The sequence below is a fragment of the Sander lucioperca genome, chromosome 24, assembly GCF_008315115.2.
Source record: "Sander lucioperca isolate FBNREF2018 chromosome 24, SLUC_FBN_1.2, whole genome shotgun sequence".
Classification (NCBI taxonomy): domain Eukaryota; kingdom Metazoa; phylum Chordata; class Actinopteri; order Perciformes; family Percidae; genus Sander; species Sander lucioperca.
Genome location: NC_050196.1, coordinates 12,167,663 through 12,195,583, shown reverse-complemented (window position 1 = coordinate 12,195,583; position 27,921 = coordinate 12,167,663). Strand labels below are relative to the sequence as shown.

Genomic DNA, 27,921 nt, shown 5'->3' with positions numbered 1-27,921 from the left:
GCGCCACCTTGTGTACATCACCAGAAATATTTATACCTTTTATACTGTTTGTTTGCCTTATTAATTGAGCTAGTGGTTCTATATAAAGGGCGAAGAGTAAAGGGGAGAGTCCGCACCCTTGTCTTGTCCCGCATTCTAGTTCAATAGTATTTGATAAATGACCATTTATTTTTATCTGCGCAGTTGGTTTTGTGTATAGTGCCCCGATCACTTTAACAAAATCTGAGTGAAATCCAAATCTCTCCAGTACTCTATATAGAAAAGCCCAGTTTACGGAGTCAAAAGCTTTTTCAGCGTCAAGGCTGATCACTGCAGCTTGTATATGGTGTTTTTTAATGTGATTACTAAATGTGTAATGTACACCTCATATTATCATGAGTTTGTCTTAGTGGGATAAAGCCTGTCTGATCGGTAGAAATGAGTTGTGGAAGTATCTCTTCAATTCTCTTTGAGAGAATTGATGTGAAGAGCTTGTAATCAATATTAAGAACAGAAATAGGTCTGTAAGAACTACAATTAAGCCGGTCCTTTCCCTCTTTGTGAATTACAGATATAGTGGCCTGTTTCCATGATGGTGGCATCTTACCCTCTTTTAGAGCCAGATTAAATATTTGAAGGAGGAATGGTGATAGCTCCATTTTAAATTTTTTATACCATTCGGACGTAAATCCGTCTGGACCAGGAGATTTGTTTGTTTTAAGCCTTGATATGGCATAGAATAGTTCTCTTTCTGTAATATTTGCCACTAGCCTTTGATTTTGATCATCCGACAAAACAGGTAAATTAAGTTGTTCAAGGAAACCCTCGATTTGTTTTCCATCTTTTAACTTTGGCTGTGTGTATAATTATACACACAGCATAAACAATTGTTTATAGTAACTCTGAAAGGCCTGTTTAATTTCACTTTGTTTATAGACGCATCTCTTAGAATTTGGGTCTCTTATTTTACATATTGTGTTGTCTGTTTGTTGCTTTTGTAATTTGCTCGCTAAGAGTTTAGCAAACTTAGCCCCAGATTCATAGTATTTTTGTTTGGTATAGATCATCTTCTTTCGTATTTCTTTTAAGTATAGTGCATTAATACTATTTCTCAATATTTTCAGCTTAATATTAATCTCCGGTTTTAATTCTCTCTTATGTTTTCCCTCTAGCTCTTTTAACTCCCTATTTAACTCTGATAATCTAAATTGCCTAGCTCTTTTTTTCTGGACACAAAATGATATAATTTATTATTATTTATGTGTCCCAGACGACTTCTGGGCTCACCTCACCATTAAGGTTTTCTTTTAGGAATGTTTTTATGTCAGATTTAATTAATTTGGAAAATTGTAGATCGTTCAGTACACTTGTATTCAACCTCCACTGTGTGTTTTTGAAATCATAATTTATTTCTATGTTTAGCAATAGGGGAGCATGGTCAGAAAGATCAATGTTTCCAATCTCGCAGTTACGTACCCTATGGCGATCCCTTTTAAAAATGAAAAAATAATCTATTCTAGAGTATACTGTATGCGCATGGGAAAAGTGGGTACAATCTCGGTTTGTTGGATGTAAGTCCCTCCAAACGTCCACAATACCATATTCTGACATGAGGATCTTAATTTTCTTCTGCAAAGACATTTGGGGAATCCGTCTTGAGGAGTCAAGCCTAAAATTAAGTCGAATATTCCAATCTCCTCCACAAATAAGTATACCAGTTGATTGAGCCATTAAATCAAATAGTTTCCTATAAAATGAAATGTCACTGTTTGGGGGAGCGTATACATTCAACAGTGTTATTTGGACTCCATCTATTCTACCAGTTATCAGTGAGAATCTCCCTTCTTTGTCTGTAGTTTCAGGTATGAGTTCAAATGGGACTCTTTGTGATATTAGAGTGGCCACACCCCGTCTATGACCGGATTTATAGGACGAGTAGTATATTTTAGAAAAAAAACATTCTTTTTGGACATCCTTTTCATATTATGAACATTAATATAATGTTTCCCCCCCTTTTTCAACAAGCTTCCAGAGCTATGGTTATGTACCTATTTAAAACATTAACATTTAGCAGGACCTATCATTCACTTAGTTCAACATTTAAAAAAAGGTGCATCTCAGGGCTGCCTAGAATAGAATGGAAAGGATGATCCTGATTTGAAGTTTTATTACATTTTCCAAACTCAAAAGCTCATTTCATTGTCTCAAAAGGTGGAAACCATGTTTATCTACCTACAGTTCAGGATTTTGTCTGAAGTACACTACAATGTGCTTAGTAAATATAACTTATCATGTAGTGAGGGGAAAGAAAACAGCCGACTCTGAGCACAATTTTTCCCACCTATTGCAGAGCAGCGACTCTGACAGCCATATCTGTACAGAAGGTCATTAACAGTTTTATTTCCAGCGTCAGCTGCTTTGGGAGAGCACAAAAACAGAGCGACAACTTCTCATGATTAACCATTCCAAAACCCCTGTGACGGGCTTTCAAATAATGTAAGAAAAACCCTGTGGCCGTCATGATGGAGGTCCTATGCTTTTTTGGGCAGCAGTGACTGCTGATTACATTTTTAAACTGAAAATGCCTCGCCTGGTTTAACAGCACTGAGATGAACTTACTTCTGCATTTTATACAGGGACTTTGCAACTGGTGTAACTGAGCAATTCTGTATTTAAATAATAGGAAGCAAATAATAGTGATAGGACAACTAAAATGATAGTCTTCAACATACGTGATTGGTGTTAGCCCATATACCATGTACAATGGTACATTGGTACATATGGTTACGGATTCTAACTAGCTTAATCATTAGCTATTATTATTTCTCAAGCTGCTTATGCCTAATATGCATCTAAATCTTCATTTTAATTAATTAATCTTTATTTCAATGCATGTTATGTAGTCTGTTGTACAGACCTGGAACTGAAGTGTCTGAAGTGTCTTGTAAACCTGGTGTATTTAAAAAGAAAGAGTCAAGTCAAGTTAAATAATACAGAACAAAAAGGAAGGACAAAGTGTTCCCCGGACAAACAATGGGGATCAGTGACTGGTTGTCAGCACATTCTCAATTTGTCAAATGTTGCTAAAGGGGTGTTAAAAGTCACCAAATCTAGCGAGAAAGTCATCGTCAGGTGAAAAACTTGATTTGTCCAATACTTTGGTTTATGAGCAAATACCTGCAAAACTGAAGACATTCCCATCAGCCTCAACTGCACGTTATGTTATAGGTAGGCACATATTTGCATTTAGCTCAAAGCACTGCTTGCATAGCTGTAGTATCTTCTGGTTTTAATATACAGCATAGCTTTTTGCAGTATCTATACGGTATGTCTGTTGAAGTCATGCTAAAAACATGGAGTTTTTAACAATGCAGTTCTGACAAATTCTTCTTTCTGACAGCTGATTGACAAGAAGCAAAAAGAAATGTCACATACTTTACCATTTCTTGCACATAGCCAAGTACCCTCTAGAGCTCAATCATGGCCAGTATTTTCTGACAGACATACCATTACTCATAAATAATGGTAAGTGCAGTACAAATGTAAATATCCTACTAATATAGCACCACAGAGGGTGTTCTAGGAAGTGATTGCGGCTATGCCTGTGGTGTGGATAACTGCATGGTTCCTTGAAATCACAGTTAGGCTTTTCATGGCTTTTATCAGTATAAAACAGCTCAGTAGCTGACTAGTCGTCAGAAATAACAGGTATTATACAGGGAATAAACTAAAAAAACATGAATTCAAAACATGTTTGCAAGGTGTCAGGAATACATCGGCTATCAAACAGTACTTAGAATTAATAAGAAAGACTAGTGAGGCCACTGAGGAATTTATCATTTTTATACAACGTCATATCTCAATAAATAAAAGAGTGTAAGAGCACAAAAACTGAGTGACAACTTTCATTCCAAAACCCCTGTGATGGGGTTTCAAATAGGGGTGGGGGAAAATCGATACAGCATAGTATTGCAATATTTTCCGTGGCAATACTGTATCGATCCACAGATGCCAAGTATCTATTATTATATATGTGTTGGTCAGTTTGTCTGCTTGACGATCCCGTAATGCAGCAACACAATTGAAGTGAGATGAACAAACAGAGAAATGTATATTTCTAGATGAAACAAATGTTGACAAAGTTTCCTTTTTGGGACATAAGTTAGAAAAAAGGTAATAAATTGCAATATATCGCAGAATATTGCAATATGTTTAAAACGGCAATAATATCGTATTGTGACAAAAGTATTGTGATTATATCATATCGTGAGGCCGCTGGTGATTCCCACCCCTAGTTTCAAATAATGTAACAAACCCTGTGGAGGTCCTCGGCTTATTTGGGCAGCAGTGACTGCTGATAAAAAAATTTTAAACTGAAAATGACTCGCCTGGTTTAACAGCACTGAGATGAAGTTACTTCTGCATTTTGTACGGGGACTTTGCAACCAGTGTAACTGAGCCATTCTGTATTTAAATAATAAGCAGCAAATAGTAGTGATGGGTCTGCTAAAATGATAGTCTTTTCGACATAGTCAAAACGGCTTCTGATTTGCTTCATGATGAAGAGACAGAATATTGTTGTGCAGCAGTATCATAATATGTTAACAGCCACCCGCCTTGAGTGGTTAGAGAGCTTGATGTTACAGCATGTAAGAGCACAAAAACAGAGTGGCAGAGTGGGATGTACAAAAACTAAGAAAGACTATAAGTCACCACGTCTCCGTCATCTCCATCTGCTGTGGAACGTGTCATTCTTAAGCTGGCAACATAGAACAGGAAAAACAGGCTGAGATAACCTGTCGAAACACCTGCTAATTTGCTTCTTCATCTAAAAGCACTTCATGACTGACAGACATTGTTTCTTTAGAACTTCTAAATGCATGAATATCTTATCAGAGTCATATGGACATCTGGAGAGCGGCTCTTCCAAAAGACTTAACTTCTATACGCAGATAGGGATGTCTCTGCTGCTGTCTCCAAAAATTGAACATGTGCATATGAACAAAGTAAAAAGATGTGGACGTTTTCTATAAACATAGACCAGATGTTATGAAAGTTTTTTTTCTTTTCTTTATCAAGAAGCCTATGTTCTGCTCTAAGAGGTAATTAAACATCTTAAACTCACACTGGCCATTTTGAACTTGCTTTTAGGAACACCCACAAATGTAATTTTTCGTGGTTCCTTCATTATCTTGGTGCCATATGAGAGCTTGCATTTGTATTCATTACTAACGACTAATATATTGTCACAAAAAAAAAGGTTTATTTTATTTGTAATCCTTTCACTGAGAGCAGAGACATAATGGAAGCCCATTTGCGGTCAATAGCTTTTTCACTGCCTACCGTACTGTGACATCGGGTCTCATCACACAGTGAACAAATTGTGTATATGCTGGAAAATAGTCAATTGATTATCCAAACTCAATGCTGAGAGAAGGTTTAATAACGGCCTGAGTCAAATACTGCCATCTGTAGGCACATCACGTAAGGATTAGTACCTAAATTAAATTATATCTAGCACTGGAAGATGTCTGGTCAAACAGAATGTCCCATCATACAAAATCAAATGTGATTTTGGTGATGGGTAACGTAATATATGCACTGGTTAATGGGACGACTGGAGTCGAAAATTAGCCAGCTGGCCAACACTGGCACATTTACAGAAATGTTGATTAATGTGCGTTGTCTTTATAAAAAATAGAAAAATGAAAATGATTTGTTTTTCCAGCTGATAAATATTGCAAAGTGTAAGCCTATTGTGTCTCAAGCTGAGATAGAGATGATTATTCACGCTGTTTACTTTGTTCCGTCTAGACTACTGTAACTCCCTCTTCACGTGCAGTAAGACATCTCTGTATTGTTTACAAGGGGTCAAAAAGTCTCAAAGAGGTCTCATGTGACACCAATCCTGGTCTTACATTGGCTCCCTGTCAAATTCTGAAAAAATTATTTTTTATAATGGCTCTATTTTATGTATTTTGTCTTTATTATGAAGCACTTTGTGACGTCTGATCTTTTTCTCACTTACATGCCTAAAAACCATTATAGCTAAACAGTGTGTGTTGCTATAAATCAGAGAAACACTCTTAAGCTAAGCCTCCTTATTTGAGTCAATAGTATCTCTGCTGCTGCTGCTGCTGCTGCGGTCATCACTGTGGCTAAATGCATTCGGTTCATCCTCTCCATCCTTCCCAGCTAAATTTGATGAGCCAATGAGAGGCAGAACTATAATCAGGGTGTAAAATATGGGAGGAAGGAAAGGAAATGTATACAAAATCGCTGCAGACTGACCACTGCGGACTAAATTGCATCTGGAATTCAATGTGTGCGAAATGCAGGTGTAAATCTGCGGCACTGTTTTATGGGGCACACACAGAGGCTAAGAGACTATAGACTTTAGCGGGAGAGAGAGAGAGAGAGAGAGAGAGAGAGAGCGAGAGAGAGAGCGAGAGAGAGAGAGAAATGAGTATTAAAAGACTCAATAGTAGTTCTCAGTTCAGCACCACAGCACAAGACAAAAGAGCATTAATGCAACAGTCACACAATTCTTCCCACAGGTCCCTCATACCTATTTTCCCTGACTTTTAATGGCCCATAGCAGCTCCAGTCCAGTGCAACATTATTGAAGAAGCCAGTAAAAGTTGTTAGGTGTTTTTTGTTTACAGAAATAATAGTGTCAAAGAGGTTTCAAAAGTTTTATCAAAAATTTTCAAAAAAAAATTTCAAACGTCATTGTTGAACTGACAACTTCAGGCTGTTTAACTCATTTTCCCTCACATATACCCTTCCTCTTGTGAGATGAATACAGGCTTGCAGTTCCAAAAATGTCTTCGCTTCAACTTATATTTAAAGCTCCGGCATCAGGTCTTGTAAAGCAGCACTAGATTTATTTCCTTTTTTTTTTTTTTTTTTTTTTTTTTTAAACATGTTAAAAATATCAGTGAGGAAGCAAACAAGAATACCCAGCAAACATACAGCAAACTCAAGAACTGAATGTCCGTTTTATATGTTATCAAGCAACTTAATGATAAATGGAAATATTTCAACTTTCCGCCCCAGTGTTCACCATACACACTTTGATCAAATCAAAGAAAACAAAAAAAAACCATTGAAAACAAAAGCTACATATCCTATAGCCTGTCTTACTATGCAACATTCAATGTGTTGTTTTAAAAAATGTGGTTAATGTTTCACGTTTTTACTTCCTGTTGTTCTGTACATTAGCTATGGAACAAATCCCGTGAATTGCAGCTGGTATGATTTATCTATGTAGTCAAAATTATAATATTATGGCGACGCAAACTTTTGTGGCCTTGAAAGTAATTTGAAACAGGCTTCGTAAACATCCCCCTATAGATGCAGTTAATCCACAATCAAAACTGGGACACATCCATTTAGGGCCTTTCACAAAAATCAACCTGCTTGTGACGAGATGGGTTAGCAGCTGAGGTTATGTTTGTGCTCATCAGGTAGCACAGTTCAGTTTCGGTAATCGTTCTGGCATCAAATTGTGCCTTCATTTCCACCTGCTCGGCCCATTTCGTATTACAGTAGCATAGAGAAATCTCTGGAGCTTTATTTCTGTCAGTGATCATTTTGTCGTTGCTATTTGAATTTTTTTACGTTTTTACAAAGCCTTACCTTACTTACAAACCCTCTGCTACTTTAGGATACGTTATATGTATAAGCATCGCTATGCATGAATATGTGCATATTTGTGTGTGTGTGTGTGTGTGTGTTATGCTACTGCCAATACTCACAGCTGGAGAAGACGAGAGGACAGGAGTGTTCGTCCATTGGGAAATTATGGAGCTGCAGCTGGCATTCTGCGTTGATGGTCATCCTGAAGAGGGAGAGAAACACAAGGAGGGCGAGGAATACTTAGACAAAGATGTTCAAGGCACTAAAAGCGCTTCGGATCGCTAATTTATCGGACCATGAAGCATATGATGTGAATGCACAGTACTCATCACTACTTATATCAAGTAACACACTTTTTGCATATCTAGCACTGGCTTCGAGCCAGATGGTGCAGGATCACACTCTGTTGCTTGGTTGACGTGTAACATCACTCAAAATGACAGAACTGTTTTATCATCAGCTTCAGACATGTTTTTGGTGAAGACAGCATTAACTTATAGGTCAGGGCCTGGAGGCATGTAAGCGGTTAAAAACAGGAGTACTTAGCTATGATCACTGGACAAGTCAACACACCAGATGTTTTGAGAAAGCAACGGTGATCACAAAGACACAGGGTATTAGTTTCACATGCAAATATAAATCTGACTATTCATATTCTCTGTGCATTACTGTCCTTCAATACATTATCCTAAAATACATTGGATGCGATAATAATGAGACCATCATGAAAATGGGAGTTTTCTTTCGATTGTTGTGTTGTTGTGTCCTTGTCCCCGGTACAGCTTCTCATTACTTGACAAAGTGTAGATGATGTACTGCACAGTCCCAATTTGGGTAAGAGTGTGGAGCTGAGGTGACACTGCGAAGATGCGAGTGTGAGAGATGTATCACCCAATACAAATACACCCCCAAACATCCTTTTATGAAACAATAATTTTCAAATTTATCACAGAGGCACACATTAGCAGAAGTGAAATTAGCTAATAAAAGCCAAACATTTTGTGGGAGGTTTGTGGTTGTGAGGAGGAATTTTGAGAGAGAATATGTTTTTCCATTTGTGTATTTTTAGGAGTCAACGTGTAGAAGCCTATGCTTTGCGAAATCAAACCTATGCCATACATAAAAGACATGTATGTATTGTTACACATCTTTGTCAGAATATAAAGAACAATTAAGGTGAATGGTAAGCGTATATTAACAATTCTACGTATATGTGACCATCAAACTCAAGAAGCAGGAAATCTGTTTGATGAAAATACCCTGTGGAAAGAATCCCATCTGTAGAATTTAGTGTAATTAAAGCTGCATGAATTGATTTGTTAGCTACTTGGGAGGCTGAAAACACAACACTGACATATTAATCACCTTATAAAGCAGTTGTGGCGAAGATTTTAGCAACAGTTGCCTATCTACACAACATTAGCATTCATTTGGAGTCATTTGTTCTCGTCACCTGATGCTTGTTAATTGCAATATTATCTTTCCTTTTAGTTAGTTTTCACTAACTTCTGAGACGAATATTGGTCTCTTTAGCTGGTATTTACTATGTTTACCAGCTAGCTGCTAACTGTGTCTGCCGTTAAGTGCTGGGCAGGAAGTGTACAGGGAGTTTATCAGAGTCGGGAGAAAGTTCTCTGTGTGTTAGTTACTGTAAGTGATCACTTTCATATTGCACATGATCATTAGAGCTATTGTTAATGAAAAAACATTCAGTGCAGCTTTAAACTTGTTGGAAGCTCACAATGACAGTATTATTAACCCCTTAAACACAGCTAATTATTCCCCTACAATTATGAGTTAGATTATAGGTATATACTTGAAGTGTTTTTCTCCTTACAGTCATTTTGGTACACATTTTGGATCGATGATTGGCAATGATACATGATGCAGCAGGAGCTGAGCATCTGTTCCTCCAAGGGCATGAAAACAAACACTCATGGTGGTATTTGCTGTTTGACCAAGGTGTTGTTTGAAATCCTGGATACGCAGGTGGAATTGGATCGTCAAGACAGAAAAAGCCTGTGTCAGAGCTTGAGGGTTCATAAACCCAGATGCCACTCAAATTTAAAAAGAACGTGTGTCTGTCAGAATCCTGAGTGTTTTGTCTGTAGACACTGACATGGTGAGGGTTATTTTGTCATAAGGCCATGCACACTCACACGCACAACCCTCCCCTGTGTGTCATTTCTCTACCACTGAGAAGCTGTCAGAGGGAGCAGAAGAAAATGAGCAGTAACACACGACATGTTGACATGTTGTAGGAGAAGTTTCTATTCTTCTGTGCTGAGTTACAGCATGCTTTGTAGCAAATGCTAAGATGTTATAATTTCAATAGTGAAAACAAAATGCAGGGAATAAATATATAGTTAATTGTGCTGATTGAAGTAGAAGCTAAAATAAGCCAAGCCACCAGAACACGAGTAGTTCAAATTCTACTGAAGTGTGTGCTGTGTATGCACAGGTGGCGGAGTGGTTAACATGCATACACTAACACCTAACCGTGGTGTCCCTGCTTTGATTTCAGCTGGGGCCCATTGTTGCATGTCATACCCCTCTTTCTGTGCATTTCCTGTCTGTATCTCTATTGTCTAGGGTTACATTTCTAAAAACAAAATAATAATAAAAGATGCATATCAGCTTTTTCTAATCTCGTACCCCCTATGATAATATCCTTTGGGGTCTTGCCTATATCACGTTAGGGAGGGGTGAGTCAGCTGAACTGAACTTTCTAGTCCAAGTTTTCCTCTTTGGGATTTGAAACCGGGGGCTTCAAGGACAGCATGTGGGTGCTCTGACATGCACAAACCTACGTGTGCTCCTACTAACAAGCTTGATGGGAACACAGAGCATTTACTGTTTTTTTGAGCATTTTTTTTCACTGTTGAGATGAGTCACTATTGGAAACTACTGCAACATACATTAATTTAAGATGACTGCAGCTTGAATTAATCTGCAAAATGCACCCATAATTGCCTATTAATGAGTAGGACAAGTTTGTACGTTGCTGCTTGCTTCCTTCCTTTGGCCCAAATTATGTTATACTTTCACAAACTTTGAAAGAAGACAAGAAGAATCCATGCTTTACATTGTTTTAATTCTGAGGTAATGTAACAGATGTCTTTCTAAAGCTTTTTTATATTGATTTCAGTGAATAAGTGGATTTAATCACTATCAATGGTTTGCAGTTAAAGTTTACAATGAATGTACGTTTCTCTACTGTGTTTAGTTGCTATTTGATTCACTGTGTACCTTTCTTTCTTGGATCTCTATACAGTCCTTTGTTTCTTGCATCATACTGTACTTTGTGTTTTCATGTCTTTTACCTCAGTGTGTAGAGTACTTTTCCATTGTTCCAGATCCGGAGCAGCTGATTGGGCGTTGTTATCCAGTGAGAGTCGGCATTCTTGGAATTTCTAAAGATGGTGTCGGGCAGCCAGATCAAGCCGACCATATTGCTGGTTGAATAAGAGGCAGACAAAGAGACACACGGAGGAGAAAAAAAGCAAGGCGCAGAAGGTGAGAAATAACTGCTGTTAAATTCCTCCAGATTTCTCTGAAATGCATAATGCAGCTCCACTTCCCAATAAGAGGATAACAAAATACCCGGGCTTTACAGAGAAAACAAAGTACATCAATCAATTTGTTCCATTAATTACAGGCCTCTGCCCGAGAGAGAAGAATATTGCTCTCAAATGAGATATTCACAGTATGAAAATGTTGAAACACAATAGTTGCTACAGTGGATATGAAAGAGTGACAGCAGTGTCTTGGAGTTCCTTTAAAAAGCATTGGTAAATATAAAATACTAGGTATCAATGCGGCAGCCACGAAGCTGATATACAGGATACGGGAATTTGAAATTAAGCTGTATATCTGCAGTAAAACCTGCATACCTGTTGAGGGTTAGCCGCATGCTGCTGCTGCTGTTATACTGCAGACGGGTGTCCACCCAGGTCTGGGCGAAGATAATATCGATCTGGTACTCCTGGAGAGAAAAAAGTAGACTCAATATACTGATCTGACAACCCTTTTTAAAGCAGCATTGAGACAGAGATGGATGAAGTGTGTGTGCTGAGCGGCCTCGGCCCAGTCCTTCTGGAGGAGTTGATAATGTGTTTGTTTGAACGCAAATGTGTCCACTTCAAAGGAAATACTAAAGCAGCGGCAGCACTAACTGGAAAGCACTCGAATACACATTATGCTTTTGATATGGAAATTAAAATTACACCATCTCACAAATTGTTTACTTCAGCACTTTTTTTCACCTCAGCAATGACCCCTCTTCTAATTGTGAGAAGTTTTAGCATAAGAACGATGCATCAGAATTTCCTTACATAGCAGGTAAAATAAGTTGAAGTATTTGTCTGGTTGGCATTGTGTTTCCTTCTTTTTATCACACAATATGTTAAATCCTTGAAAAAGTGGATTTGAATTCACTTCATTTCCACAAAGCTGAGTACAACCTTGGAAGATGTTGCAAATATACATATGTAAAGCAAAAGGCCATCAACTTTTTATTAAATATATTGTGTAGAGTAAAGTTTTGGGTATAGTGCAGCCAAGTGACAAGTTACTAATGTAACCACCCATCTCAGAGACTTTGTCATTCCTCAAGAGAACATGCATCCAAATAATGGCTAAATATAACCTGGCAAAATATAGCTGACAGAGAGTGTCATTCATTGATCTTTATATTACATTTGGAAAGACCTGGGTTCAGCTGACAGCTGGCAACACAGCTGTCTTCACTCACCCACACCTTAGGATACACTCCAAATAGCACACTACTGCTGCTGTACTGTATCAGTAAAATGAAATATTGTGCTGTACATGAAAGTATTGTGGTTGCAGTCACATAATGGCTACTGTAAATATATGAACATTTGGTTAGAACGCCTTCAAAAGCTGGTGCATGCCCTTCCTACAATGTTTCAAACATTACTTTTATTTTAAAGACTGTAAATATTAACCACAACTCTATTAGACCATTATTTTTCTTTGTGAAAGTGGAAACAACCCTACATCCGACACCACTCCAAACCAACAAAAACACATGAAACTGACAACTGATTGCTAAAACACTTTCTAGTTTCTGAAAAGATCATTTCAATTTGCAAGCAACTCTGAAGCCACACCGTTTGTGACAGAAACAAACTTTATTAAAACCTGAGTGGTTGCAGTGAGCTACTGTACATGGTTTCCCCAACCTTGTTTATCACTGTCACTCGCTCTCTTTAATATTGTTTTTTATAGTTAGCATGTGAGACACATTTCATTGCTGAGACAATTAACAAGTCAAGTAAATTCCACTGAGATTAAAATCTCATTTTCGAGCCCATCAAAAATGTTATGGAATCATTTCGAAGAATACTAGAGGGTACCATTTGTTATTTGAAAATAATAATAATACTATAAAAGATTATATTAATATTTGAAGATAAATGGTGCTGTATGATCAATCTGAAACAGCCCAGACATTAAACACATTTCCATACCCCTTGAGTCAGTTGGGAAATATGACAAGCTATTCACAGCTTGAAAGTGCTAAGCTGCTGAGGACCTCCAACGTGGGCGGCAGAAGGTCAGTGCATCAGCTGGAAGCCCTCTATAGAATGTAAACAAGGCCGACTGATACTTCAATGATAAGGTCAGACAGTGAGAACTCTTTGGAAGCAAGATTATGTAAAATGTAGGAAAAGAAAATATTGGCATTCCAGAGACTATTATGTGAGACTATCTGGGAATGATCCGGTTCCTGTTTGGAGAGAAAAATGATCTGGGTTCAAGAGGGAGAATGTGCAATTATACTGTAGGAGGACTTTCTCTGGAGGACAGAGTTTAATTTGTAAACGTTTGTTATATTTATCCTCATCAAAAGTTTCTAAAGTGAGCCAACAAAAGATACATTGCAGTGTGTTCATGTTTAGAGTGAGTGAGGTACACATGCAGCACCCCAAACATCACGAAGTGTCACTCACTTTCTGACTTTCCCGACCTTTTCCAAAAACAGACAGACGAGACCCGACCTTCCTATACATCTGTCGCCAGAATCCCCATTGTTACTGTCGGCCTGCGTGACCTTTGGAGGATAATGATAGGGAGACGTGCGCACCAATAACTCAGACGAAGACAGCAAACCACAAAGTGTTACATGTTACGCCTGGCGCAGATGAACACTCAGAAAATGGGATTTTCTGCTTCCACTGGGTCCTTTTGGGAACTACACTTACAAGACAAGGCACTGAGGCAGGTCCATTATTCACGGACAAAATGCAAAACAATGAAGCCGAGTGAAATATCTGACTGAATTAACTACGAGGCTTGCATTACTCCACTGGAGATCCATTACGAAAGTACATTCCTCACCGCTATTGGTAAAAAACAATGAAGCACAAACATGTAGGTGAGATAATCAAGGGTGACTTGTATTGTATATTCTCTGCTGGGAGAGTCCAACATATAAAGTCAGAGACAGCGAGTTGCAAGTTCATTATTTAGGGTATAAATATTTTATTTTAGCTCTTAAAATATTCAGAATTGGATAAACTATTTCCTTCCTGTCCCTGACTAAGTTTTGCACAACTGGCGATACTGTAGGTACAGGAAGTGCTGGGAAACTCCCACATGAATTTTTGATCATTTCTCTTATACATTTTGAAAAAATTATGAACTTTTGCAGAATGTTATCATTTGACATAAAAAAATCCTCTTGCCATATCAAATGAGAGCAACACACTCTGAAAGATCGTCGTTTTCATTCAGCAAACACTGATTATCTGCAAATTAACTTGCTGTTACAAAGGTGGGTAATAATCAACAAATCTGGCCCTACTCTCTTTGGGAATGCAAATACCACTCAGAATCTGATAAAATGAAATCCATTATTAAAGCCAAAGGATGTTGACAGCAAAGCAAGTCTGAGTGAAATTAATTAGCTTGACTTCAACAGTGTCAGAACAAAGAGCTGCCTCCTTATCCAGCCTCATCATTTTTGCATCATTTCAGGCGGACCGCTCGTCACCAATTACAGACGTCACTCAGCCACATTTTCCACTTCCATGTACCAACACGTTTCCCAAGAGGGAAGATACACTTAATACTTTATATCTTTATAACTTTGTTTTTAGTTAGCTTGATTGTAATCTTCACATTTACTAAGCCAGAAATGTTCTCGCCTGAATGTTTTGGATTGCAAACTTTCAATAAAAAAGTGTTAAGGTTGGTGATGAAAGGCTTTCCTGGTATTAACATTTTAAATCAATTAAGCCAAGTCATCCATTGTTTACTGCTACTTCCTAAATTCATTACCTAATGTAAATTCAAATTAAAGAAAAACAAAAGCAGAACACTTTTATAAACTGAAAACATTAACAATGGCTCAGTAACAAAAAGGGACAGTTCACCTGAAAATCAAAAATACATATTTACCCTTCTACCTAGGAACTATTTTCTACCGAACTACACATGCCAACTGTATCACTGGGCAGAAGAAATCGTACTCATGGACGAGAAGCTCTTGCTTATTGGTACAATTAATAGTTTGATACTGATACAGTAGCTCACCTGCACTAGTTAACACTACAGCTACAGCTCTCATCCATGAGTACGCTTCTTTCTGTGCAGTGATATGGTTGGCGGGTGTAGTTTGTTACAAAGAAAAAATAGTTCCTACATGAAACTGCTCACAACCGGGTCTGTGGATCATTTTGAGTAACCAGGTAACGATTTCTGAAAAGAGATATTTCTGTTAAGTTCTTTAATTGTATTGTTTTGGCGTTTTAAGGCACCACAAGTCGAGTGCCATCTAGTTCCATTATATTGGAGAGAAGGCCGACATCTCTACGGCAGATATGTCCGACACTGGGCAACTCACACCAAAACAATCTAGATTGATAAATAGCACAACAGGTAAGAAGAAAAATATGTATTTTTGATTTTGGGGTAAACTGTACCTTAAGTCTCCCAGTAAGCTTTTCTAGATCCAGCATGCACAGGGCCTCCCCTACGTGAAATGCAGCCATCATTAAGGTTATAAAATACACCTGTGCTTTTCCTACTATGACAGGTTAAAATCTCTGCCCGTGGAAAAGGTCTTTGCAGCTATTAAGCTACAGTAGCTTCTTCCATTTTTGACTCTCTGGCTCTTCATTCCCTCAAAAGTCAGCACTGTCAAGACAGTTAGCTATTAGTCAACGGTACAACCTTGTGAGTAAAAGGTCACCAAAGTTGAACTTGACACTTTGCCCATGTGAGCAAATCCACTAATTGCAGCAACTGCAGCAAACAGCTATTGGAATTATTTTGCTGCAATACTTTGCCATTTTGAATTCTGGTTGACCGGGCCTTTAAGCTACCGTCAGTGATACACTTCCTTCAGCAGTTGTTCCAGCCTTCCAGCAGCTCAAAAGTAAACCCAGCAGACAAGAATACAATCATTATCTAATAATAAACTAAAAGGAGTACTTTTACTTTGGATTTAAGATGCTTCTTACACTGTTAAATAAATTGTTAAATTCTTACACCTAAATAAAGGATCAGAGTTCTTTTTCCACCACTGGTGTTATGATCTCTTCTCTTATGCTGGTTTTCTTAATGAACTTAGCATAAAGTCAGTTTAGCCTCCCATCAATATTTCACCATTACATCTCCCTCTTAACACACTCTCTGCCTCATTGCTGATCAGGAAGAATCCGATGAGCTCTAAAATACTGTCTTGCTCTTTGTTATATTATGCTTTGCAGTGAAGGAAATCTCAAACTTAAGCACAGATCACTGACTAATGTATTTCTTCAGGCAAAACCGATGCCGCATACTCTGTATACATATTTATAAGTGAAATAGTTATATCTCCCAGACCTTGGTAAATTGGTCGCTGGACTACATTTTCAATCCCTCAAGAAGAAGAAGAAAGATAATTATGAGTATTTGATTTTTCTGAGTCATTTGACCATTTCTGTGCTCATTCCCGTACTACATCACCGTGAACAATATTTGAATATGCAATTTTATTCTCAAAGCCCTCATATCCAATCCCCAAATAAACACATTCACCCAGAATGCATTGCTGTGTAGCCTAACAGTGATGCCCCTTGTGTGTGACGGGCAAAAATAACGGTAAACACGACCATTCAACCACTGCTTAGGGGTGGTGATGAACTTCTGTCACATGTGTAATAAACAAAACTGTGCGTTACCTGCGGATATGAGTGGCATTTTGAAGAATGCTTTTGTATGTGTGTGTGTGTGTGTGTGTGTGGATCTAATTTCATAAACATGCTTTTGTTTTGTTCATCCCTAAGAATCAAATAGAAAGACCTTTGAAAGAAACAAAAGGAAATGATTTGCATACATGTTTACTTGAAGTCTGTAAGGAAAGGAAGAAACACAAAATGGGAAATGACGCAAACTGTCGGCTGTGCTTCACTGAGCATCTGGCCTGAGGCACAATCAACACCTGTGTTTCTTTGTCTAACTCTAAGACAAAGGATTTACTTTTGTTTGTACTGGTAACAGAGGTAGCAGGGCTGGATGTAGTAGAGGCAGCAGTAGTGTCCATTTATCTACAAGTAGTGCTGATACTAGTGACGCAGCAGGAGTGGCAAGAGATGAAGTACTAGTAGTAGATGCGAAAGAAGCATTGACATAAAGTTGAGTATGGTCAAACTAAGTTAACGAGTGACATAGCCTATAGGGAAAACCTCACTTGATGATCTGGCAACCCTTTGTTCAATACATGTACCAAGTACCTGCAAAACTACATTTCCATCAGCCTCAGCTGTACTTTATGTTTAGTGTAGGCCTGTAACAATTATTACATAATTGTCTAATTGTCAATTTCTTTTACATAATCGCCGTTTCTTTGTTTAACCGCAATACTGCTAACAGCTAAGGTCTTAAGGGATGTGACGATTGTTGAATTTTATTTAGATATGCCAAATTGTAATTATATAAGTGATTATTGGTCGGACTATATATTTTTAGTATTAATTTTATTGTTAGTTGTTGGCACCTGACCCTATAGGGGGTGGGGGATACAGTTGATAGAGAAAAAATGTTTTATGGTAATAAAGAGGTGTAGTTTACTTCATAGGCTGTGTATTTGTGTTATTATATTATCTGGGTCACATGACAGTGATATAACCAAAAGATGTATCTAGGGCTGGGGAAAAAAATCGATTTGATTTCAAAATCGAGTTGGTAGGTCAAATAGATTCATATTTTCAAAAAATCGATTTTTTAGATTTTTTTTCTCCCCCTCTTCAGTATAGCGTACATACATTTTGCATTCGCCAAATCTTCCTTCAGGGTTTCCGTAGCACGCTCCCTGCGGCGCAAAGCAAACAACTCTTCAACAAAGCTTTTCAAACAGTGTACCGTATGAGAAGAGCGGGGCAAGGTGGAAAGCCATAACGGAGGCAATTACCCTCTACATAGCTACGGATATGCTGCCAGTTTACTACGTTGAGAAGAGAGGGTTTAACAACATGCTGAAAGTTTTGGACGCTCGATATACAGTACCTAGCCGCAAGTAGCCCAACTTCACAAGACTCAGTCGTCTGGCAAGAAAATACCTGACCATTCCAGCAACTAGCGCCCCATCGGAGAGGGTCTTTAGTGTGGGTGGGGGTATTGTCACCTGTCACCGAGCTTGCCTCAAGCCTGCTGTTGATAGGCTCATTTTCCTTGCAAAGAATGTTTAAAATGCAATTACATTTTTTATGGCGAATGGTGTTACTGTTTACATGTCAATTCAACTAAGAGTTACCTCAGGATTTTTTGTTGTTTTATTAGCTCAATCCAAATACAGTATAAATAATTTGGATGTTTCACAATCTTTGTTGCACACTGCACAGTGACTTTTCAGTTAGAGAAAGGGTTTGCCTTTGCAATTTTGTTTATGTTGATGCACTTTAATTAAATACAATAAATATATATTTTTAAAATATATTTACAGTTAGCAGTTATTTTGTTTTAAATGGAAGGGGGGGAAAAAAATCGAATTGAAAATCGAGTTTTTTATTTTTATATAATTCGCAGATTTTTTTAGGGAAAAAAAAAAGAAAAACCCCCAGCTCTAGATGTATCCTGGAATTCATTCAAAACTTTAAAAAAGTAATAAATAATTAATTTTTTTTTTTTTTTTTAAATTTGACCAAAAGAGACAATTATATTGTTAATGGCAAATTAATTCTGAGACAGTTAATTTCACCGTAAAATTTGGAATGATGTTAGCATGCTAACACGCTAATTTAAAGGTAAACATGGAAAGCATTATAACACGTCAACATTAGCATGTTAGCATTGTCACTGTGAGCATGTTAGCATGCCATTTAAAGTTTGACTATCATCTTTGTCTAAGATTTACTTATTGAAATAAAATATGATAGTGAAACCTACACCTACGGTATACTAGTGTCAGCAGCAGGATTTTAAAGTCCTTTGCTTTAATGCACAACATGCACCTTTTCTTGTTTATCTCCTTAAACATTTTTTGATACGTCAAGCTCTTTTCCAGCGTCTTTGAACAGCTGATCTTTTCTCCAGGCTTTCGGAATAGCCCATCAAAAACAAAGTGCTCATAACTAATTTATACGGCGAGGTTGACTTCAAACACTGAATGTCTGTATACATTGATTCTGAGGGGGAAAACAAGCAGAGGAGGAGAAGTACAGGAATTAGATAAGGGAGGAAACAGTAGAAGGTAATGGAACGTAATAAGGGCAAGGAAAGAGATGAGGGGCAATAATGAGAAAGATGCTGGAGAGGGGAAGAAGAAAAAGTACAAACAAAATAAGATGACTGATCCTGTAGTTATCGCTATGTCAGCTAATCAATATCAGCTGACATTTAAAATCCTATCAAATAAGTCACATTTAATGGAGCCGGCGAGGTAATGTCACGCTTACATAACGATGCAGCTGCTGGTTGTGCATTGTTCCACCTGCTGATGATTGATAATCTACCTCCAACACCCAGCTCCACCTGTTTACATACTTATTACGTAATATCATCTCTTGCCTTGTTGCATTTTGTGTCTTTATCTGTTTCTGTATAGCCCTGGAGGGTCTTATTGCTTTCACAGCTCACTCCTGCTTGGATTCATTGGAGAGCATCATCATGAACAGCTACTACACACCCGTTCTGCAAAACCTTGGATTCTCGCTTTTAAAACATCCGTGCATGGCAACTACACTATGGTTAAGATTACAGAAAGATCCAGGTTATAAGAAAATACCAAAGAAAAAATTATACATTATTGCCTTTAAGCTTCAGTCTAGTTATGGTGTTGTATGGTCTTCTAGTTCAAATTGGAAGAAAATATAACGTCTGAATAACGAATATTTAGAAAAGTATTGTACCGATGGGGTTAAACGGGGAACTACTAAAACAAACACAACACACTGCTGTTCTTACTTCTTTTCACTTTCTGATTAATGTGCATACAGGTCACCATGGTTACCAAATAGTCTTGCATTATTATTCTGTATTTGCTTCCATAACAGTGAATGATCAGCAGATGGATTTAATAGTAGTTTAGCTTTTAAATTCATTGTACAAAATACCACCATCATTATGGTACTACTACTTAGAATGCTGTGTCTGTTTTGCTTTCACATCACAAACGAGCCATGTTAGGTTGTGAAAGCACCCTAAAACATTTGGCTAAGGTTAGAGAAAGCTCGAGTTTAAGGTTAATTAAAGAGGTAAATGTCAGGTTTGTGACGGATGCAAACTCAGGTTTCCTACACAACGGTCGGACTAGCTACACACACATCCTCTGTCATGTCTAAGTTAAGCGGTGAGGAACATAAACCGTCTGAATGACATACAAAGATGACAAAATGAATGACAAAAAGTTGTCCCTTTAACAAGATAGATTAAGCCAGCAATGTAACATTTTCTTTGTCTGCAAAGGGCTTAACTTATGTAAACATATGTAAAGCATGCCTATCATAGACGGGAGTGTGTATATTTTAGATTAGATTTTAATTTGTAAGTTTCCACTATTAGATAGACTTGTGAAAACTATATGAAACAAGCATAGAGATTGCATTTCAAATCCTAAGTGTATGTTTGTTGGCACAAGAAATAAGTGCAACAAGTGATTAGCCCTGTCTGAGTGCCCTCAAGTTTCAACAGGTGTGACCAGTTTTAAAAAGATCACATATGAAAAAATACATTCCCAGGCCACATAGGTTTCTCATCAACCTCAGAGAACGCATTTAAAGACAATGAATGCGATTTCATTTTTCGGAATAAACTCATGAGGCCGTCTGAATGCTGTCTTGGTGCAAGAGGCGAAGAACAGCGACCTTCTACACTGCAAACGGATAACCTTTTCTTATGAATGTTCTCTCCCCGCACCTAAATGAGTCACATCCTTGAAGGTCAAGCATGGACAAGCTACAAAAAACACAAACCGGTCCCAACACACACACTTTGTCATGCACACCCATGTGCCAAGGCCACATTAAAAGGCACTTTAAGGGACGTTTGACATCTGGAAAAAGCACAAATTCTTTGCTGTACCAGAGTGAAGATGTCAGAGCCTACTGAGCACAGCCTGCTGAGCACTGCTCAGACAAATCCAGTCGAAACTGAATGGACACGGCATGGCAGCCATTGTCTTTGCTGGTGTGACTGATGTGTAAAAGCAAAATGTATACTGGAAGATTCAAGTTCTGTATTTTCCTGAGTCATATCCTAAAATACTACAGAGTAAAATGATTGAAGGACCCTCGCAGGCACTGTATTCTAAAAATAAGTAAGCTAAAAGTGTTCACTTATCATTAAACAAATTGTACCCATCATGAAACCATAGAGGTGTTTCGTGTCCTGAATGGATTCACACTCTCAGTGATGTTAAAATGATCATGAGGAGGACTGATAATATATATATATATATTATTATATTATATATTATATATAATATAATATAATATTTTCGCCGTAATGTGTAATGTTGTAATTTCTTTTTGTTTTATAAAATTGATACTGAAAAACGTATCGTTTAGGAATTAGGAACTGGTATTGGTACACGGTATTGGTATCTGTAACGGTATCTGTAAATTTTTTAACGATACCCATAGGCAGAACATGCTGTATCTGTGTTTACATTAATATTATATAGCAACACCTCAGCCTCATAAAGTTCAAGGAGTGAAGTGGATTTAAAAAGTACCTCACCTGCCAAATGTAGTATGTGCAACACTAATATAAAGAAAATCAAAAAATGAAAGTGATAATAACTGTATGTCCAATACTTTTTTTGAGCTTCTCATTCCAATAGGAATGAAGAGGAAAGGGGACTTTTTTTAAAAAAACAATCTGGTGAACAACAAAGTCAAAGAACTATTTTTTATAACAAATTAGTGAATTTATATTTTATAGTGATAAAATATAGAATATTTTACCCTTGAACTGTAGTTTTGCGTACGTACAATGTCATAGCTACACACATTTTTTTGATAAATGAAGGTTAAATAAGATAAAACCCAGTACCTTGGACTCAAACTGACTATTTAACACCAAGTAATCCATAACAGATTCACAAACATTATCAACAGCGCATAAAGCAGAAATGAGTGGCGAATATTGAACCGAAATGAAAGGAGCAGCAGAGGGAGGGGAAACACAATGTTCCTTTTTAAGCCTAAGAGTCTCTTCTGAAGAGGGTTGGAGCCTTTGATGTATTTAGCCTGCATTTGTGTGTGTATCTAGTAGATAGATGGATGGATAGAGTAAAGCAAGTTTATGTGTAGTGAATCTTGTTTGTGTACCTTGTAAGTAAGTGTCCCCTCCACAAAAATAACTTAATCTCTATTTTCATAGTGTAAGTTCAAGATGTCCTTCAATCTCTATGGACTCAGTTATTCAGTGAGTCTGTCCCCTGTTGCTGTTGTACCGAGGGTGCACACTTTCTTTCGTTATGACAAGGTAAATAAAGTGCATGTCCAGGTTGAATCAATTTGGAGGGGAACCAAAATTAAAAAGCACGAATAAACATGAGAATCTCTGAGTCAAGGGACCAGTATGTACACATTTTTTTCCTTCCTGTTCTCAGACACAAAAGTACCTCACCTGCCAATTGTAGTATGTGCAACACTGATATAAAGAAAATCAATAAATAAAAGTGATAATAACTGTATGTCCATTACTTTTTTTGAGCTTCTCATTCAATAGGAATGAAGAGGAAAGAGGACTTTTTTTTAAAAAACAATCTGGTGAACAAGGTCAAAGAACTATTTTTTTAACAAATTCACTATGAAATATAGAATATTTTTACCCTTGAACTGTAGTTTTGCGTACGTACAATGTCATAGCTACACACATTTTTTTGATAAATGAAGGTTAAATAAGATAAAACCCAGTACCTTGGACTCAAACTGACTATTTAACACTACGATACTACCAAGTAATCCATAACAGATTCACAAACATTATCAACAGCGCATAAAGCAGAAATGAGTGGCGAATATTGAACCGAAATGAAAGGAGCAGCAGAGGGAGGGAAACACAATGTTCCTTTTTAAGCCTAAGAGTCTCTTCTGAAGAGGGTTGGAGCCTTTGATGTATTTAGCCTGCATTTGTGTGTGTATCTAGTAGATAGATGGATGGATAGAGTAAAGCAAGTTTATGTGTAGTGAATCTTGTTTGTGTTCCTTGTAAGTGTCCCCTCCACAAAAATAGCTTTGTCTCTCTTTTCATAGTGGAAGTTCAAGATGTCCTTCAATCTCTATGGACTCAATTATTCAGTGATTCCGTCCCCTGTTGCTGTTGTACCGAGGGTGCACACTTTCTTTCGTTCTGACAATGTAAAGTGCATGTCCAGGTTGAATCAATTTGATGGGGAACCAAAATTACAAAGCACGAATAAACATGAGAATCTCTGAGTCGAGGGACCAGTATGTACAATTTTTTTTCCTTCCTGTTCTCAGACGCATGCATGTACGCATTTGCATGTGGTAAATGTTCATGACATGTACTTTAAAGCAGTATTAGGCAAGCTTTTATGCACAAGCACACCTGTTTTATCTACCATAATCACTTCAGTAAGCTGCAGGATATAAAGCAACCCATCACCACTGATTGAGACGCCAGCAATTCCACCTGTCCGCCAAAATTAAATTCAATAAACGTCTCCATTTAGAGGAGGTGAAGAGTTGAAGCATGATAAAACAAATTAACAAACAGCTGCTTTGTTCTGAGGCCAAGAAGGACAAGAAGAAAGACTTTTTATTTCACTTTTCTCTTTTCCATGCAAACCAAAACAAAGAAACAGCTTGTGTAAGTTCAAATAGACACTTCACTGTAGTTTTTTTTAAATCACTAATCACTATTAGGACACAAATACATTTCAAGTATCTCGGGGTGTTGTTTACGAGTGAGGGTAAAATGGAGCAAGAGATGGACAGGCGGTTTGTTGCGGCGCGAGCCGTGATGCGGGCGTTGAACTGGACCGCTGTGTCCATCTATGTTCCGACTCTCACCTATGGTCATGAGCTTTGGGTTAGGGCTGCACCATATGAGGAAAATATGCGATATGCGATAACATTGTTGGATATCACGATAACAATATTACTTAACTAAACAGATGTTAAAGTGTACTCAGTTTCCGGTTTAAATACAACACATTGCTTGTTGAATATAAAACAAATGCAAAGGAAATCATGTCCAACATTATTTCATTGAACAAATTGAACATTGAAATGAATATAAAAGGCACCACAAACAAAAGACTAACAGTTACATTTTAAAGTTCAGTTTTCTACTGATATTTTCTTTCGAGATGTGTCACAGACTTTCGCGATGTGTTAATTGCGCCAGTTGATTTCACGATTACGATAAAAAAAAAAACAACATATCGTGAAGCCCTACTTTGGGTAGTGACCGAAAGAACGAGATCGCGCAAACAAGCAGCCAAAATGAGTTGCCTCTGTTGGGTGGCTGGGCTCAGCCTGAGAGATAGGGGGAGCTCAGACATCTGGGGGGAGCTTGGAGTAGAGCTGCTGCTCCTTTGCGTCGAAACGGGCTAGTTGAATTGATCTAAATTAAGCATTTTTGCAAAATGCTTAATTTAGATCATTATTAAAAATAAAGTGAAATAACAACTTAAAACATGATTTCAAAATAAACCAGTCCCCATGCTGCTATTGTCCCAAACACAATAGCCACAAAAGAGATAATGATAGTGTTGATTGCTCGCTCACATGCCACTGTGAAATGCAAAAATGCACTGTGAATTGACAGCACTTGATCGAAGCACATTAAAAGTACAGCTGTATGTGCTGTATTGCCGTGACCCACTTTGTGTTTTGGGTCAGTAATAACATCAAATGTTCATGCTGAAGAATAGATGCAGGATCTCTGTGCCAAGAAGACGGAGGGCTTTGCTAGATTGATGGCGTGCCAATGACAATAATAATCTATCCTCTACATCTCTGACTCACTGTCCCTCTCTTTGTCTCTCTTTTACATGCAATTATGGAATGATAAATGCGTTCACTGGCGATATGTCTGCCAATTTGGTTTGCTTGTCTTTGCAAGAGGATGACCTTGATCTCAAACCTGGATGAGTATGGCTCTGAAAAAAAAAAGACTAAATGAAAGTGTGTGGAGTGTTTGGCTTCATCAGCTGAGCCTCCAGCAGCAGCAAAATAAAAGTGGAACACACAAAAAAATAAAGGATTTCAATAAGCAGAAGAGATCAGAATTATCAAAAGTGATCATAAACGAGGGAATAGAAGCAGGAAATAGTCTGGAATCATTCAGAACTAGTACTTGAGTGGATTTATCAGTCTAAACAGTAAAAAAAACATGCTGTTCACACAAACACACAGAGCAGACTGGTTCTTCGTCTCATAATTAGTGTACAGAAAGACAAAAACACAGACTGTAGAATCACACACACACAGCACGCTTTGAAATATTGCATCTGTCAAACAGGGACATTGTGTCTGGGGTTGACATCTCTTCAAAGATTATACATGTAAACACATTTATTTGGACTAATGCAGATGGCTGTCTGTGCTGGATGTATCAATCCCTTTCCACTCACCAGAGACGAGTTCCGACTGACATGTTAGTTGAAAGTCAAAAAAGTGCTTTTGTTGATAGATTCAGAAATAAGGTTCAGGAGATATCACGCATTTGGGTGAATAAGAATCCTTCTATAATCTTTCTGTAACAAGCTGATTATTTAAAATTATATTATTATTATTAATTGATTACTTTATATCCGGGCTGTCAATCGATTAAAAAAATTAATCTAATTAATTACATACTTTGTGATTAATTAATTGAAATTAATCGCATACATAATTAACGATGCCTGAACCGATACTTTTAAGAAAAAAAAGAAAAGAAAAAAAAGGGTATTAAACAACAGTTGGTGACATTAAAGAACGGCTTGTTTATTGCTAAGGCCATATGGTCAAAATTAAATGATTTAATAATAATATATAACAATAACTTATTTCACTAGTAAATTGCTGTTGAACGACAAAAACGACCACCAGATGGGAAAAGGACATTTACAATAACTGCAAATGCACCACGAGGCTGTAGTTTACCAGTTTCATTGAACGCACCGTCTGTGTTTTTCCGACGGCAGCTGCAGATTGTTACATACCGGTGTTGAATCCTCTACAGTAAAACACAGTCAAACTTTACACCGTTTAGTGTTAGCTGTCAGCATTTTAACCGTTTTTTAATCCAGCTACTAGCTAGCAGTAGGCTAACGTTAGCTGCTGTCGAGTATAGTGTTAACTAGCTAGCGGTAGGCTAACGTTAGCTGCTGTCGAGTATAGTGTTAACTAGTGTCACGTGCAGCGGTGTTTGTGTTGCCTGTATCGTCTTCAGAGCATCAGAGAGAAGCACAGACATATCAGTGGCACCAGATTTCGGTAGCCAGGGTTGGCAGGAAGAAGATTTTTCAAGTAAATGTTCCAATTAATGATCCAGGCAGCACATTCTCATCTCCCTCCTTCATTTTACAGTCCAATGGTGGCTAGAACGGGAATGGATTAATCTGCGTTATTTTTTTTTTAACACGTTATTTTTTCTCAGATTAATTAATCGAAATTAACGCGTTATTTTGACAGCCCTACTTTATATACTAGATTGTAAATTCCAAATATTCCCAAAACTATAGGATGCATTTAAAACACCTAACGTTGTGAACCCACTACATGACAATACATACTGCTTAGTCAGTTTGGTCATCTCCCTGCATTAAGATGAGCCTGCTACTTTTCCTACACTGCTCTTTATGTACTTAATCAACCGTGGCCATCAATATTCAGCCATTTCACCACTGAGAAGAGGGTCATGGCTCATATGTACACCATGACACCCTTAATTTGCTGCTGAATTGAAGCACTAAATAAAGATATTGGATCTACATCGAAAGATAACGTCCAATCAAGCCTTGAGTGGTTTCTAGTAAAAAATGAAAAAAGTGTATATTTATAAAGAGATATAGTGCGTTTTCACTGCGAGTGTGAGAAAAAGCTGAGCTGTGACATAACTTTCATATTATATTATAGTATACTAGTATATATATACTACCGGTCAAAAGTTTGGGGTCACTTAGAAATGTCCATTCCACTCCATTACAGACAGAATACCAGCTGAGATCAGTTGCATTGTTTTTTTAATCAGGGCAGCAGTTTTCAGATTACATTATGTGCTTACATAATTGCAAAAGGGTTGTCCAATGTTGTAGACAGAAGTGGCTAAAGAAACGCTTGAATTCCATGCTTTTTGGTCTAAACGTCATACCCAAATTAAAAGTGGTACAGCTCCCATATACTTTGACACTCTGGGGTGTGCCTGATATCATTGGAAAGGAAACACTCAAGTTTGTGTTAGAAGTGTCAGGTTTTTTATTTCCGTCCAAGTCATACATCTGTAAAATGATTAGAATACACTGCTGTAAACAAATCTGACAGGTGACAGACAACACAAAGCCATAGCCACATGTCTCAGCTTACTACAGAAAAGCCAAAAGACTCAAAAATGAATTTTATATGAATTTGTTTCTACAGATATGTCTGTTTGTTTTTTTATTTCCATTTGAAAAGTGCAAAGAAAAAAGCCCAAAAACTACAAAATACAACACTTCTCGAATACACAAACACACCCGCATCAATCACCTTTCCAATGATATCAAGCACACCCCAGAGTGTCAAAGTATATGGGAGCTGTACCACTTTTATTTTGGGTATGACGTTCTTTTGCAATTATGTAAGCACATAATGTAATCTGAAAACTGCTGCCCTGATTAAAAAAACAATGCAA

The 27,921-nt window shown here is 37.6% G+C and overlaps 1 protein-coding gene and 1 long non-coding RNA gene across 3 annotated transcripts in view; one reads left to right on the top strand and one right to left on the bottom strand.

Annotated features, from left to right (window-relative positions):
- The window catches only part of LOC116044684 (gamma-aminobutyric acid receptor subunit gamma-3-like), a 116,032-nt gene that overhangs the window by 50,137 nt on the left and 37,974 nt on the right, over positions 1-27,921 (bottom strand). For both annotated transcript variants that reach the window (XM_031292096.2, XM_035998799.1), the window contains 3 exons: positions 11,514-11,605; positions 10,944-11,075; positions 7,740-7,822 (listed from right to left, as the gene is read on the bottom strand). In XM_031292096.2, coding sequence (XP_031147956.1) covers positions 7,740-7,822; positions 10,944-11,075; positions 11,514-11,605 — 307 coding nt within the window. The remainder of the gene's footprint in view (positions 1-7,739; positions 7,823-10,943; positions 11,076-11,513; positions 11,606-27,921) is intronic.
- LOC118494504 lies at positions 419-18,567 on the top strand. Its single transcript, XR_004896665.1, has 3 exons — positions 419-430; positions 17,160-17,165; positions 18,150-18,567. It is a non-coding gene; the product is annotated as an uncharacterized LOC118494504 (long non-coding RNA).